This window comes from Nematolebias whitei, chromosome 2 (genome assembly GCF_014905685.2).
Source record: "Nematolebias whitei isolate Nwh7 chromosome 2, NemWhi1, whole genome shotgun sequence".
In the NCBI taxonomy this organism is placed as follows: domain Eukaryota; kingdom Metazoa; phylum Chordata; class Actinopteri; order Cyprinodontiformes; family Rivulidae; genus Nematolebias; species Nematolebias whitei.
In genome coordinates this window covers 46,813,325-46,829,578 of record NC_056499.1, presented here as the reverse complement: position 1 = coordinate 46,829,578, position 16,254 = coordinate 46,813,325, and the positions used below count along the sequence as shown (strand labels likewise).

General features: G+C 39.0%; 1 protein-coding gene across 1 annotated transcript in view; it reads right to left on the bottom strand.

Annotated features, from left to right (window-relative positions):
- The window catches only part of LOC119424515 (metallophosphoesterase MPPED2), a 139,748-nt gene that overhangs the window by 56,923 nt on the left and 66,571 nt on the right, over positions 1-16,254 (bottom strand). Inside the window, exon 4 of the mRNA XM_037692002.1 lies at positions 7,189-7,414. Within this exon, the coding sequence (XP_037547930.1) occupies positions 7,189-7,414 (226 nt within the window). The remainder of the gene's footprint in view (positions 1-7,188; positions 7,415-16,254) is intronic.

Genomic DNA, 16,254 nt, shown 5'->3' with positions numbered 1-16,254 from the left:
GTGTGTGTGTGTGTGTGTGTGTGTGTGTGTGTGTGTGTGTGTGTGTGTGTGCAGCAGGGGAGGAGGGTCAGGCATTCGGCCTGTTAAGCATCTGTCATTAAACAGTGTAAGTTGTGTGCCTTTCATGCTACACTGCTTTCACTCCATCAGCTCTCTCGCTTTCCAAACAGGAGTAAACCAGGTCAGTGCGCCGTTTAGACAAAAGGGTCAAATGGAACAAAAAACAAATCTGAATGGTTTTAAATACAGAAACCACATATTAAAAAGCACAAGTACAAAAGCTCGAACCGATTTGCATCTTTTAAGGCTCAGGAGTAGTTTCATATGAAGTACACACATTTTACATAATGTCACTGAATTATGATATTTTCTAAAGAAAGCTGCTAATTTAACTCCAAGTGAAAACAATTCAAATCACAGAGTCAAAGAGTTGCATTTCAAAACTCTCCTCTGGAAACTTGATATTTATAAAAGGATCCTACTTATTTCACCATCCTTAAAAAGTTTTAATCATGAATTAATTAATTTTCTCAACAATAAAACTCACAGGTGAAGGTATGCCAACTCAACACACAGGAACCTTCTCCTTTCATAAAATCATTTTTTCTTAATTTGAGTATTAACAGAGACAAAACGTTGTCATAATTATTTCAGCAACACATATTTGTAACAATGAACTATGTCAGAATTAACGGATTGGCCTTGTTTAAATCAAACTTCATTCCTGAAGAGTGCATTTTATTCACAGGCTCCAGACTGAAAGGTTTGACACGAGTCGGGGAGAATGTACTCTTATTCATACAATATCATTTTTAAAATGCATCTATTGTTCAACAGTTCCAAGTCTTTCACACTGGGTATGTGCTGAAAGTAAATTGGAAAATGGTTCATCTCTTTACTCTCTTTAAATATTCATTATTGACAATTAATTTTAATTTAACTTATATTTTATTTATTCATCATTCCATAATTTTGGGATTAACCTGTCTAAATAAAGGTTGAATGAAAAATGATGGAATGATGAATAAATATAGTAAATCTAAGGAAAGTTGTGGAAACAAAAAGGGATCAGGAAACACCACAAAGACGCTGGCTGTGAATCTGCTGCGTGCTTATTTCAGGGTTTGTCCTCCCATCATCCACGGAGGACGTCCTGCCCTGTCAACACAACCGAACGCCTCACCTACCGACATCCAACCCCCCCACCCCACTCCAACGGTTGGGAAGCGTAGATTGTTGCCAAAGACCAGTAGCCACAGGGTCAGTAAGTGGATAATCCTCCCCTCCCCAGAAGATTTAACACGTACATTAACATTCTGGTGCACTCCAAGAAGAAAATTAGGGTAAAAGACAACATGCTTCAGGTAAAACAATTTACTAACACATCCTAATTTAATGAGGACTTACATAGAAAAGGTGACTAGTTAAAAAAAATAAAAAACAAACAAGCAACGACAGCAGCAAGCCAAATACAGCAGAGCATTTTGCTTATAGCAAAAACTCATTTCTTGATTATTCTGACCTGGGCGAGCCTTTCAAGGGCCCTCTGCCCTCTGCTTGGTCTCTTTCGCTCCACACTCTCTTGCTCCACCACTTCTGCTCCATTTACTGCCCTAATGATCCACCAGGCAGATGTCTGGATCTCTTAAACAAGACTCTGGCGTGTCGTGTTTCATTGACGTTACGTGTTAGTTTTCATTTCTCTCATCTTATGACAATGACACATTTTTGTTAGGGGTGAACCGATTGCAGTTTTCTGTCCGATCACCGATTTCTAAAAAGTCTGAGCTGCCGATTCCGATTTTGTTTAATAAGCAACACTGTCAGGAGTTATAAGGTCACAATGCACCTTCAATTGTCCAATATTATTTTATTGAAAAACATGCCCTTGAACAATATCCTAGAAATACAAACTTGTTTTAACTGGCCATGAGGAAGTGCTCTGAAATATAAATGAAGTTCAGAAAATTGCTGTTAAAACTACAAAAAAATCGGTCAAATTGTTTTCTCAAGTATCGGACGGTCGCCAATCACCCAAAATTAAGGAAACTGATAAATCAGCCGGCCGATTTATTGGTGTACCCCTAATTATTATTGGACAGCAATACGGATTAATTAGAGATAGCCTTCTCAAAATGATTTGCATTGAACCAAGTGACGCTGTAGGCTAATGTTAACGCACACTTCACTGATAACATTACAGGCCAACAGGCTTTCCATTACAGATAACGTTATGTCTGACAAGGTAATGGATCACGACACATAACGTTGATAAAGTTGGATTTTTTTTTTTTTTGCCAACTCAAGTTTAACTTACACAGGATATTATATCGTTGGCAGATAATGAGACTTACCTCAAAACTAACAGTGTCCAACATTAGGGGTTGAACGAGTATATAATTTTTAAACTCGACATTAACATAATAAAACCCGAGTAGAACTCGAGTATTTGATGACGTCATAGATCTCAAGATTCAAATAAAACCGCAAAAAAAGGTAATTATTTACAAACAAACAAAAAAAAAAGGACCAACAAAACATTGGGAGCGTATATTATGCTCCTACCATTTATCATACTGCAAATAAGTCACAGGAAAAACTAAACTATTAGTTTTTATTATTAAACTGCAAACGTGAAGAAACGTGCAGCACGTCAAAAACAAAACTTAAAACAGTGGGGGGGGGGGATCGACCACCCCGCACCACCTCCAGCTGTGGTGCGCATTAAGTTTAGTTTTAGAGAGTAGTATGTTTATAGATTTTTTTATAGGTTTAGAGATTAATATTTTTTGCTTTTTGTTTGTGAAACAAGGTCAGAGGAAGCTGTTTCTGGTTCGGTGGATTGGACCCGGTGTTACACCATACTTTGTGACCTGCAACAGTGCAACACCGCCCCCTACGGTCATACGGTGGTCACATAATATGACGTCACTACGGATACTCGATGTTACATTTTTAACCTTGATAGATGTCCTAGCAATCGATGTGTATATTACTCGAGTACTCTGTTAATGCCCTATCCAACATTAGAAGTGACTAGTTTCAACGTACATTAGCCCCCCGCTACTTTGCAGTTTGACTTTCGCAGACTCGCTCTATCGCTGACATATAGTCCACAATATTGTAAAAAAAAAAATTGCACACGACACACAATTGTGGACTGTACAGTAATATCACTGTACTCACGTGGTTGGGAAAAAGTTAATGACAAAAAAAATAAAATTCAGACAGGCACTGCCATTTTGTAGTTTTCTTTCAATAAGCCTACAGTATTGCCAGTTCAAAAGAACTACATTACCCACAAGGCAACAGTGCACTTCCCAGAATTCAACAGTGCTCCCAGCTCCCAGCTTTCTGCCAAAATGGAAGGAGAGTTTTGATCCGATCCAAACCTGACTAAAAAGTTCGGACCTTATTCATAATGACTTCAGCACTCAGTGACTGCAGCGAGCTGACCAGAACCCGTCCAGAACCATTTATAGCCTCATGGGTCCATCTGAGTGCTGCTTGCTGACCAAGGGAGCCTCTCGAGCAGGGAGGCGTTGCTTGGAGGTCCGGTGTCTTCTCCGGAGCTCACCTGGACTTTTGCCACCTGATTTCTCTGGATTATTTGGACTCGATCGGGACCATCGTGTGGTTTTGTGCTGGCTCTCTGAAGTTCTGGCTCACTCTAAAAGCGTCTTGGTGCTCACGGCTGCAGAGAGCCCATCAGAACCAGACCAGAACCAGACCAAGGCTGGTAAGACCCCAAACAAAATTTTGCAGAAGCTACTGTGCAGTACATATACGTATGTTGTTAAAATGAAGTAGAGTTAGGAGTTTGGAACATTGCAAGTGTGTGGGAAGAGTTTATAAAGCCTTAAAATATATAAAACAATTAAAATAAATATAATGTTACTACTTTGTGGAATTTCACTGACTGCGGGCGGGTTCTGAACCGAACCCCTGCAATAAACGAGGGACTACTGTATCAGTTTCCTTCGTCCATGGGGAAGATTCCCCTGTCGTCCATCTTGATTGTGAACGGCCACACGACTCACGTTCCACCAAAAATGTCCTGGACAGAAACCTTGTTGTTTCTTAAAGTCCAGTCAAGGGGAAATTATACCATCTACCACGCCTCTGACCCCCCACCACAAAAAAACTCTTCCGATCTAGATGAATCACGTAAATGACATTTTGTTTGAAATTGGCAAATTTTGCCAAAAGGTGACAATTTTCCAGGTATGTCAGTCACGCAACGCTCGGCTCTCTTCTCTCTCAGAACAAACAAACTGAAACAAGCCAAGCTATTTTATTTTTACAACTAAGAGAAACACTGACGTGTTGTAAAGGCAGTGTTCTGCCACATGTGGTCCACCGGCAGCAACATAACATTTTTAAAATGTTCCTCTTTGGAGGTCACAAGCAAACAACACTTCAACACAAAGTCCTGACAAAACGAGCCCGTTTCACAACAATCATCACAGGGGTCAAGGAATAAACACCTTTTCCACCACTGACGGCTGTAATTACATGACCGGACCAGCGCCGTCTTTAAGCAGCATCAGAGCGGAGGACGGCAGCATTAGCTGAGTGGATGTTTGAGTCGACGGTTCACGGTGATGTTGTGAAGCCCTGACCTGCAGCAGCAGACCGCTGAGGGCTCGCAGGGGCTCGGCCACACAGTCAGCTGATGAAGTGAGGGGTCACCGAGAGGCTAAGTGAGACCTCACACTGGACAAGCAGGCCAGAGCTCGGGCCACGCTGGCATATGGGTGTGAAGGAGGTGAGAAAGCTGAGGAGGGTGGGGGGGAACGGCCAAGCTGTCCACTCTGCTTCTCATGAGACCCCCAGCTGTCACAACAGACACTTACCAGCCCTCACACTAAACACCCACCAGGGAGAAGCGAGGAGGGGAGGGGGACATCCTTCCTTTTCCAAACAGAAAGATGGCAGGGAGAGAACAGAAGAGGAGGCTCCTCCTCCTGCTGCTGCTGTGAGGTCTGAGGAACGCTGAAGCCACACCTGCTAATTAGAACAGCTAAAGGATGAAGGTGCGCGATGGACGACTGTTTAAGCTCCAGGGTACAGAGGGAGCAGACCAAGAGGCACAGCAGGACGCAGACAGCTGCAGCCTCGACTCTGTCTCAACAAAACCCAGAGCGCTGAGGTCACGCTGCTCAGATACCCCGAGCTGACGGCACGTCAGAGAACCAGAGCTAAAAGAACCAGGAGTGGGCACCAAACGGACCCTCAGAGACACGCACCTCAATTTACAGACGGTAGAACATAAAGTCCAGGACAGCACCGGCTCATGGGAACAAAGTAACCAATACAAAACAAACGTCTAATAAGACTTTAAATCTTTGTATTAACATGAAAACTAAACGAACATTTTAACACAGCTGGCTTTAGGAGTTAATATTTAGTACGCTGAGTCAGATGTTAAGATAGTAAATTGTTTAATTGAATAAATTATTAATGTTTTGAATCTTGTTGTCTGAATAGACTGAGGATGTGTCATAATGTGTTCCTGCATAACATCAGCCTTTAATAAATACAGCAACCATATTTATTTCACTTGGGCTTAAAATGATTAACGCATCGTCTGTTTAACTTCTGTTTTTCAAGTTTCACTTTTCTACAAGTTGAACTTCTTTCAAATAAAATAATATGAAATAAAACAAGTAAAATATTCTAATTATCTTGCAAAGTATTTGAAATTTCACAGGATTTGGATATTTTTCTCATGTATCTGTTTTCAATTGAAATTACAAGTCCAGACTGCATCTGTGTGTTTTAAATAAAAGCTAAACATGTATTTTTTTTTTTTACATCTCTATATGTAGAAAATTAAACTTCACCTCTATCAGCCCAAACAGAAAACAGATTCCTATGAAAACACACCAGTTAGGAGCTTTTGGGTCTGATTTTAAACCATTTGAAATATTTGTGCTAACACCAAGATTATTTTGCAAAGACAAGGTTAGCAGCAATTAGTACTTTCAACATCGTAGTATTAGGCCTGTTGCGATAAACAATAAATCAATTAATCGATGATGAATGAAAATTATCGACCTCATTTTCATTTATCAGCTTTATTGTTTCTTCGGGTCTCTCTCTTTCTACTGAAGGCACTGGATGACAAAAGGCTCAACTCAGGCTCTTCACTGACTCCTCCCTTTCTCTTTTCTATTTAAAATCCATTTTAAACATCTAAAACTGCGTTTTTGGATTGTTAAAAGCAGCTAAGCTGAGAAGCTAAGCTACGAGCTAAGCTAACAGGACAACCTTGGAAAAAAAACCTGTCTTGTCAAAGCTCCAAAATTCACGGTTGAAACCCGTGCCTTCGACTAAAAAGTTGTTTTCCTCTGCAAAAAGAAGCTGAGAGCTTGTTTACTGATTTTTTTATTAAAAGCTCTGTGTGAAAAATGCTAAAGAGCTCAAATCACAGAGCGTCCGCCATGTCACCAAGTCAGCCCATGTCACGTCAAGGGCCCTCCCTCACATTTCTCTTAAAGAGACATGCTGCTCAACTATCCATCCTTTGGTTCAAACAGTCTTATACTGCCCTCAGGTGGTCAAAAAAAGTATTACACTCCAAACAAATCAACATTTCTTCTACAGTTTGACAATGAATTACTGTTAAATTTCAAACAATATTATCGTTTATCGCAATAATTTCTGAGACAATTAATCGCCCAGCAAAATGTGTTAACGTGACAGGCCTACGTAGTATTTCAGGCAGAAAAATTATATATAACTTGTTTACAAAGATGGCGCCTCTCCCAGGTGGTTGTCTTTCATCATCACATCTCTGCCTTTGTGCTTTTTAATAGATTACGCTCACACCAAACATCCACCAAAGCCTTTTTTCTTCCAGCATTCCTTTCACACCTGAGAAGCTCCTGACAAGGAGTCCTGGTACCACGCGTATCACTTAACCCCGTGTCAAAACACAGGTGTAACACGGCCCGGGGAGCAGGTGAAGGTTCAGAGCTCATAAAGGAATGTGCGAGCTGGGAATAGCACCCTGCATGTAAGAGAGGCCCCGTACAGAGAGCATACAGCAGGTACAGGACAGATGGCAGCTGGAAAACTGCCAGGCACAGCAGAATACACACCTTTACCTCAGGGAACCACAGCACGAGACAAAAACGTGACTCTGCCATTATGAGAAGACAGCAAAGCAGAAAGTACTCTTACCACGGCGCGCCGTATATTCGGAATCCCTTTATGGTGACGTCCGAGTCCTGCAGGTACACGCAGTTTGTGAGGAGCGACTGGACATTGTCAAAATCCTCAGGTTTGAGTTTGGAGACCGACGGGAATCTGTAGTAATCCTGCTTGACCAGCTCTGCCATGAAGTCCTTATCAAACGTCAGCTCGTGGTTTCCAGCGATCACCACCTTAAACTCGTATGGGAGACCACCTGCAAGAGACGAGAGCAGCCAGTTGGGTTTAATCAAAAACGTTAAAAATCTCTATCCTGCACCACTCTCTCCTTAAACTGGATTATTTTCTATGAAGATAAATTAGTCTCAAAAGTAGTGAAACAACCGTACAAGACAAAAAAGTTGTACAAATGTGTACTACAAGATTAACAAAAACAGTTTTTCAAATGTACACATTTCTATTTGCACAAGCAGGAAAACTGTGTGTACAAATCGTCAAATACACGTGCACAAATCAGCTGCTGTGCACGGATCAGCTGCCTATGAATGTGACTTTTCAGACTTTCTTACTGCTCCAGATTCACAAAGATAATGCTGCGTTCAAGGCTGGTAAAAATCTGGGACATCTGAGCCTTACTAGATTTACACAGTTGTTGTGAAAAGACTCATTTCTAACTCGACACAGTACTTTAGCTCATAAGCTCAATATTAAAACACATTTGCTTACATAAACTGTACTGGATTCCAAAATACATTACTGTACCTCTGGAAAAAACTACCTAAAACAAGCAGGTTATTCTTCATGTGGAAAATGTATAGTATTTCCACAAGAATAATAATTAACTATTTGTCTTGTGGGAAAAACTACTGGAAAAATAAAAAATGTTCCGGTGTTTAAGGCATAGAAAGGACAAAGCAAAAAATATTTTTATTCAGTAGTTTTTGCAGAGGAAGACGAACCATTGTGAGTAGTTTAGTTCCAATGTGCAGTTCACACACAAAAAATACAGGAAATTATATTTTTCCGGTAGTTTTTCCACAAGTAGAAAATGTTTAAGTTTTGTGAACTGTACAGCTGGAAAAAAAAAAAAAACAGGAAAAATGAGCACGTTATTCTTCACAAAATTAATGTTTTTGGTGTTTTCCTACGGGCGGCACGGTGGCACAACTGGTAGAGCTGCTGCCTCTCAGCGAGCAGGTCCTTGGTTCAAATCCCGGTCCAGGGGCCTTTCTGGGTGGAGTTTGCATGTTCTCTCCGTGCATGTGTGGGTTTTCTCCGGGTACTCCGGTTTCCTCCCACAGACCAAAAACATGCATGTTAGGCTGATTGGTAACTCTAAATTGTCTCTAGGTGTGAGTGAGAGAGTGAATGGTTGTTTGTCTCTATGTGTCCCTGTGATGGACTGGAGATATGTCCAGGGTGTCCCCCGCCCCTCACACAGATTGCTGGACATGGGCACCAGCGACCCCTGTGACCCAAAATGGAAGAAGCAGGTAGCAGGTAAAAGATAATGGATGGATGTTTTCCTCACAGACTGGATAATAAACATAGACTACATCAGATCAAGACCTTTAGAAGTGTCTTAATATATTTTGTCTCAAGCGATTATTTTAGTTACTAAAAGGAGATTAACTCAAGAAGACTGGCCTAACCAGGACAACGTCAGCAACAAATGGACAAAACCTGACAAAATCAGCATTATTACACTATTCTTTATTTTTATACACAAACTAGCGTAGATGCTTTAACTTCAACAAGTGTATTTTGTTTTACCAATTCCAGGGTATCTGCAGGGTTCAGCAAGTCAAACTGAAGACTTTGTAAGATTTGTTAATGCCACCTAGAATGAAATTTAATACAGAAAACCCTATAAGTACAGGTGATGGTTGGGGAATCCTCATAGCATGTTACTCAATGAGGAACGTTCAAGTTTCGTTTTTATCTGTTCAATGAGCATAAAGTGATATTCAGTGCTCTCTGGTTCAATAGCTGTAAAATAACAAGTGCAGTTCAACAATTTTCAGTCAGGTCATCTGGACAGTTTGTTTTTTTGTGCTGAAACATTTCACCTTCCATCCAGAAGGCTTCATCAGTCAAGGAAATGCACAACACAAAACTGATTCTTCCCCCAAACAGCTTACTCCAAAGTGGAACAAACCAGTTATGTTGGTGCTAAGATGGTGGGTGCAGCTTATGTTCAGGTGCGCTCAATAGTCTGGAAATTAAGGTACATTCATGGCATGAGCCTCAGCTGAGTCTTAATCTCCAGTTTGTCTTCATACACAAAGACTTGATTTGTGTCCAACACATGATTTAGTCATAGAGTAGATAGCTAGCAAGTGTATATATGAGCAGTGAGTAGAAAGTAGCAGAATGTGAGGAAGAAGTCTGAACACAACTCAATGTAAAACTTGTGATCAACAGAAAAGTCTTGTGAGAAAAAAATACATACAGTATATGAAATTAAAAAGTCCCAGGGATTAAAGCCGAAAATAAATCTTTGACGGAAAAATTTTATACAACTAGCCAAGCATAATTCACCCCTTGCTCGGATTAGGTAAAATTGATTGATTGATTGGCTCTGGCTCTCTTTCTTGGTTGAAAGCAACATCAGTTTAATCCCTGTATTATCATTAAATCGAATGGATTAAAAGACGTTTTTTTCCCCACTCATTTTTACAGATGACAGAAATCTGTCGCAGAGATGGAAAACTTTAATCCCTCTTGCCCAGACTAATTTTAAGACCTTTGATTAACGTATTCAAGACCGACTTACACATTTTTAATGAATTTAAGACATTTTAAGGATGTGCCTGTATTAAAACAAATTAAGGTTTAAGGCTCTTTGCTATAAATAAAACGTCCTATTACTGCTACAAAACAAACCATTATAATAGTATTACAAAGACACTAAAATGATTTTAAATTTGGGAAAATAAAAACTAAATTTGAACTACTCTGAAGTTGTAACAAAAATTTGGACTCAAGTCCGAAGCAATTCATTTTCTTCACTTTCAACAAATCGACAATAACGTATAGCAAATCTGCAGAAGAATGGCTTCTCGAGATCCTTGTTTTACTCTCCGGTTCAGAAAGAGCTGTTTGTCTAAACATTTAGTACGCGAGGCCCCCCTCCCTCAGTAAATCCCTGTACATCTAACCCCGAGCACAGATCAGGGCTCAAATGAAAGACGAATGATTGGAGGAGAAAAACACGGTCATAAAGGTTACAGCCACAGCTGACGGCGCAGCTTGACCCCAACAGGCCACCGTCCATCTCTATAGATGTCAGGCAGCTGGAGAAAAAGCCTGGACCTGAACTAAATGGAGAAGAACATCTATTACAGATCTCATCTCCTCAGCTTCTGCCGTGTTCTCTCTCTGTCGAGGTGATTTGTCCCAGTGCTGCTTCATTCCAGTCCACCGAGCGCTCCACCAGACACTCTGGCCTCGTCACCACCTTTAATTCACTCCATATTTCTCTACTTCCTCACACGGATTCAGCTTTTTAGGATTTCTGTGGATTTGGTTTCCTCTCATTTGATTTCAAGTTCTTTCTGCTTTTGTTTGCGTCGTGTGTTCTGTTTTCAAATAAATTACCAGGATCATTTTCATTCATCCTTTATTTAAACAGGTTAATCCCGGTCTAAATTTAATTTAAATTTAATTTATGTGCAGACTGAATGAACTATAACAGTTGCAGCATGTGATATTGTAGCAATTGGTGAAATGAAATGTTAGAGATGTTAGCAAAAAACTTGTTTTCTCAGCTTTCCAAATTGCACATTTTGATTTTTGTCAAAACATAATTAACTGTGAAAATATGTTTAGGCCACATTTTTGTGAAGTTTCATGCTAACCAACTAAATTGATACAATTCCCAACAGTGAAAGTTTTATTTGCACCAATTTTCTTTTTTTAATTGAGCTACTCATACCTAGAAGACAGAACTAAGAGACTTTATATCTTACAGGCTTCTCTCTAAAATCTAACCCTATCACAAGTTGGATCAGTCCATAAAGTACTGGATGATGGTTTTTGCGATTGTTTTGATTTATTTATATAGAGCTCACTAAGATGGTAGACTTCTATTATTTTTATTCACCAAGTAGGACATGTGACTTATGGGGTCATTTCTTAACAGTCACTAACAACAACCGGAAGATAAATGCCAACACTAAACAGAAAAAAACAACACGGACAAACTCATGTGGACACAAAACCTTAAAAAGTCCTCCCCCTTCTGTCCCAAGATCACCCAGAAGAACATACACAAGTACAACATGTAACTTCAGTGATTTACACCAAAATCTGACAGTAGCCCACAGAACTTACTGTTTCTGTAAATGTTTATCATGCAATCAAACAAAAACACAATTTTAATATTGAAAATTATAAATGTAATCGTAAATATGATATTTAACCGTCTTTTTTAAGAGCCAATACAATTTCTGTTGATTTTTAAAAATACAATATTTTTTTGAAAATGCACTTAATACATCACAAATCTTCATGTAGTCAAAGAAATAATAAAGTGCTTTGTAAGGCCTTCCTGAAGTCCTGAGTCTTGGCCCCACCCACTCTATATCAGCGTTCTGATTGGTTAATGTTCCTGCCAGTAATTAAACAAACTCATCCTGGAGGGACTCTGAGCTCAGCCTTCTATAATGACAGTGAAGTCCTAAACAATGAGAGCTCCATCTTCTTCTGCCTGGAGACAATAAAAATGAAAGAATCTGATTGGATAACCGTGATGGACTTTTTTTTTTTTTCATTCAACCTTTATTTATACATGTAAGTCTCAATGAGTCGTGAGGACTCATTTACAAGAGGGACTTGCAACCAGTCCAGGGTGTCCCCCACCTCTCGCACAGTGATGGCTGGACATGGCACCAGTGACCCCACGATCCAAAAAGGAAGAAGCAGGTAAAGATAATGGATGGATGACTTGATAACTAGTTTCATGAATTTTAAAGAATCTTGACCAACAAAGAAGTAGATTACAGAAAATAAGAGATTTAGCATAAAATAGGAAAATTATTTTGAAAATAATTATTTTATGTAAAATAAATATTAAATTAAAAATTTAGAGGCACAGTGGCACAGTTGGTAGAGCCTCCCAGCATGGTCGCTGGTTCAAATCTCGGTCTGGGGGCCTTTCTGGGTGGAGTTTGCATGTTCTCTCCGTGCGTTTTCTCCGGGTACTCCAGTTTCCTCCCACAGACTAAAAACATGCATGTTAGACTGATTGGTAACTCTAAATTGTCTCTAGGTGTGAGTGAGAGACTGAATGATTGTTTGTCTCATTTGTCTCTGTGTGTCCCTGTGATGGACATGTGTCCAGGGTGTCCCCTGCCTCTCGCAGTGATAGCTAGATATGGTGACCAGTGACCCCCGTGACCCGAAAAGGAAAAAGCGTGTGAAGATAACGATGGATGGACCTGAAATTTAAATGTGACATTTCAGGTGTGCTGAATCCTTAGGGCTTCTCTGAAGGCATTGAAGGCCCTGAAGGTGCCCTCTGTGTGTTTCTTTTCTAATGCAGGACTTTTAATGACCACAAACATGTGTTTCCTAAGTTTTACCCCAAGCTGCAGAAGAAGATCATGAGTTAAATGTGACTACATGATTATCTGAAGTACTCCTGCTGATGAAGGCACGTCGTCTTTTCTGTTCTGAACAAGGTGAATATAAAGATACAAATGTGATGTCCTTCTGGGACACCTCTGAACTTTCTTGTTTTGGTTTGGATTGGTGAATTAAACGGTTTCAAAGCGGACATTTTTGCAACGATTTTCAAATTAAAAGTGGAGGACCTGAAAATAAGTGGAAGTTATTCAGTAAATGTAAGAAGGAAGTTGGCTCTGACATCACAGCTGTTGGTATTAATGTTGGCGCTGTTCAGACACTGACTTTAGTTTGCATTAAAGCCACTACATTTCATATTCAGCTGAATTTGTTTACTGACAAACAGTACAGACAAACCTCCAAAATAACATAATTTACATACTCAAGCAGACGACTGCCCACAGTAACAAAGTGTGTGTGTTTTCCACCCACAGCCTCAGTCTGACTGACAGGAAGCTTTTTGTTTAGCTGTTTAAAACCTGTGGCACACAGCTGCGGACAAACAAGACGCATTTTACTAAACGCTTCGTAGGAGTCCAAACACAAACCTATATTTTGGATGAAATTATTCAAATTTAAATAAAAAGACATCCGAGTGCACAGATTTTTATTTTTTTTTGTAATTGGACAATTTGAACAAAAACTAATAAAAACTGCGAACATGAGAATTCAAATTCTACTGACGGAAAAAAATGAACGACATCAAGTTTAACTGTGTGAGTCTGGAAAAAATAAAATAAAATAAAATAAAATAAAGCTCCTCGGTCTATAGGTTTAAGTCTGCCCTTTTAAATAAGATTTTGTTCCCCCCCCCCCCCCACACACACACACACACAGACCATCGTCTGCAAACACCAGGCAACTCCACCTCAAGGGAGTTTTTACAACTCTTTAGTATTTCATCCTTTAAAGCTTTGATTTAGTGATTTATTTTTTATTTCTCACTGAGAAAAACATGAAAATAGTAAAAAAAAAAACAATAAAATAACAAAACTGCAGAAAAAAATTCCTAAAGTGATTTGTTGCATTTCTAAAATAAGCTGACAAGCAGATATGAACATAAAAACAAGTTTAAATCTATTTTTATAATACAATAGTAAAATATTGTTTTAAACAGACTAAAGAGGAGCTTTAAAAATGGCCGTGTCAGAAACCACGTGAGTTCCAAGTTAAATTTAACAAAGTTATTCTGTCATCTCTCCTCAGACGTCATATTCTTCCTCATGGAAAAACATTAAACTACTTGTTGTATTTAGAGGCAGGTCATTTTTAGTTATTGCTTTTAGATTATGTCAAAACACTTAAACTGAAATTGATCTGTCAAACTTACAAAAACAAAAAGTCACAAACACCGAAAGCCGATTAACACACGTTCATAAAAAATAAAAAATAAACTGCTGATAACTTAATTACCTACTAAGGTTTTAACCAATAAAACAAGCGGCACGCCAATGTCCCCCGTCGCTGAGGGAATTGAATAGTGAATGTTTTTGTAGATTTTGAGATGAGTGTTTTTCTGAACTGGAACAAGAAATGCACCGTACTTGCAGCCGTACACGTCGCATCAGTCCAAATATGTATAAAGTGGAAAAAAACAAAAGTAAATAAGTCGCTTCGTCGTATAAGTCGCAGGGTATACATATTTATGCAAAAAGGTGTGAGTTGTACAGCAAAAAGTACGGTATGTACGGTAAACCTAAATGTTTTTAGTGCAAGATATTCAAGTGAGAAGTTACCCTGTGGAGAAGAACAGTGGTAGGTTTGTTTGAGTGATGGATCCTGGAGAGCTGAGGGAGCACTTTCATCCACCACCAGGAGCAGTGGAGGAGCCAGGGGGTGGCCAATGGGGGCCGTGGCCACCAAAGGTTAATCTTTGGCCACCCTTGTCATTTGAGGAAACTCTACTTTTAAGAAATATATAAAATAGAAAGCATCGTTTCCTCAAATGATAGGGCCCTGCTGGTTTATATATACGTAAATGATGGTGGCCATCTTGGATTTTGAAGCAGCAACACAAATTTCAGAAGGAAACTTTCTGACGCCTAGATGCAGTCACGCACAAAAATGGATATTGCTACTTCACTTATTTTTCAAGTTACTGTGCTCACAACATGCACGAACAGACCGAGGGTATTTCCAATTCCCCATTTTTACTCCCCAATGAGGGACAATAAAATATAAGGTCTCCAGAAGTTGTCTGTTGTCCAACAGTTCAAAACATAAAAAATATAAAGAATAAGAAACCCAACTGAGCACACGAACACACACACATGCTACATAGACCTTTGGGAGAAGCTTAAAGAGAGACATCAGAGTCAGCGCTCTATCATCAGATAAGCTGGGTCACAGGAAGCGTACTCCTCTGCATCGATCTCCAATGATCTCCTCCAAGAGGCCAAGCCCGAGTCAATGTTTAGGACAAACTGCTGTCCAACAGAGGAGGCAGCCAAGAAACACACACACACACACACACACACACACACACACACACCGGTTTAAGACAAAACAAAGCTTGACGTTTACTAACCCAAACACCAACAAAGACTGCACATTAAAGCAGTTCAGTTTTACTTTAGATGAAAATCCTCTTCTGGACATTTCACAGCAACTGAAATGTAACGGAGGTCCTTTAAACCAAGTCCACGTAAAATGTTCTGATATTCACACAGAGGCTGTTTTAATGTCCTCGCTGATGACGCCAGAGTCTGAGTGAGGAAAGTGAAGTCGGTCAAGAGAAGGCACTACGTCTAAAATGATACGCAACATCTTTTGTTTTTTTCATAAATAAATTGGTGCTGATGTATACAGAGTGATTTCTAAGAATCACTCAAAACAGCTGTTTTGGCTCAGAAAAGGGAAAGCTAGTAAAAGTACACAGTACAGTAGTCCCTTGTTTATCATGGAGAAGCCGTACCCTGAAGCCACGCCATAAGTGAAAAACTGCAAAGTAGGAATAGTAGTACAAGTAGCAGTTTATTTTAGTATATATACATATATATATATATTTATACATACATATATATGCATATATATATTTATACATACATATATATATATATATATATATATTTATATATACATATATGTGCATATATATATATTTATATATACATATATATACATATATACATATATATGTATATATATATATATATATATATAGATATATATCTATGTATATATATACATATATACATAGATATCTTTTGCACTTTTTTGCACTACAAGAAAGAAGCCTAATACTTGATTTGTTTATTATTTTAAAACTCTCTGGATCTAGTAGTGGAATTTTCTTAATTTAATATATATGATGGCAAAAGGACGTCCTATGCTTTTTTTATTCCTATTGCAAGTTTTATACCAAAACATATTGCGATATATATCGTTATCGCCACCCTTCACAATACATATCGTGATATGAATTTTATGCCATATCGCACATTCCTAATATATACATATATATATATA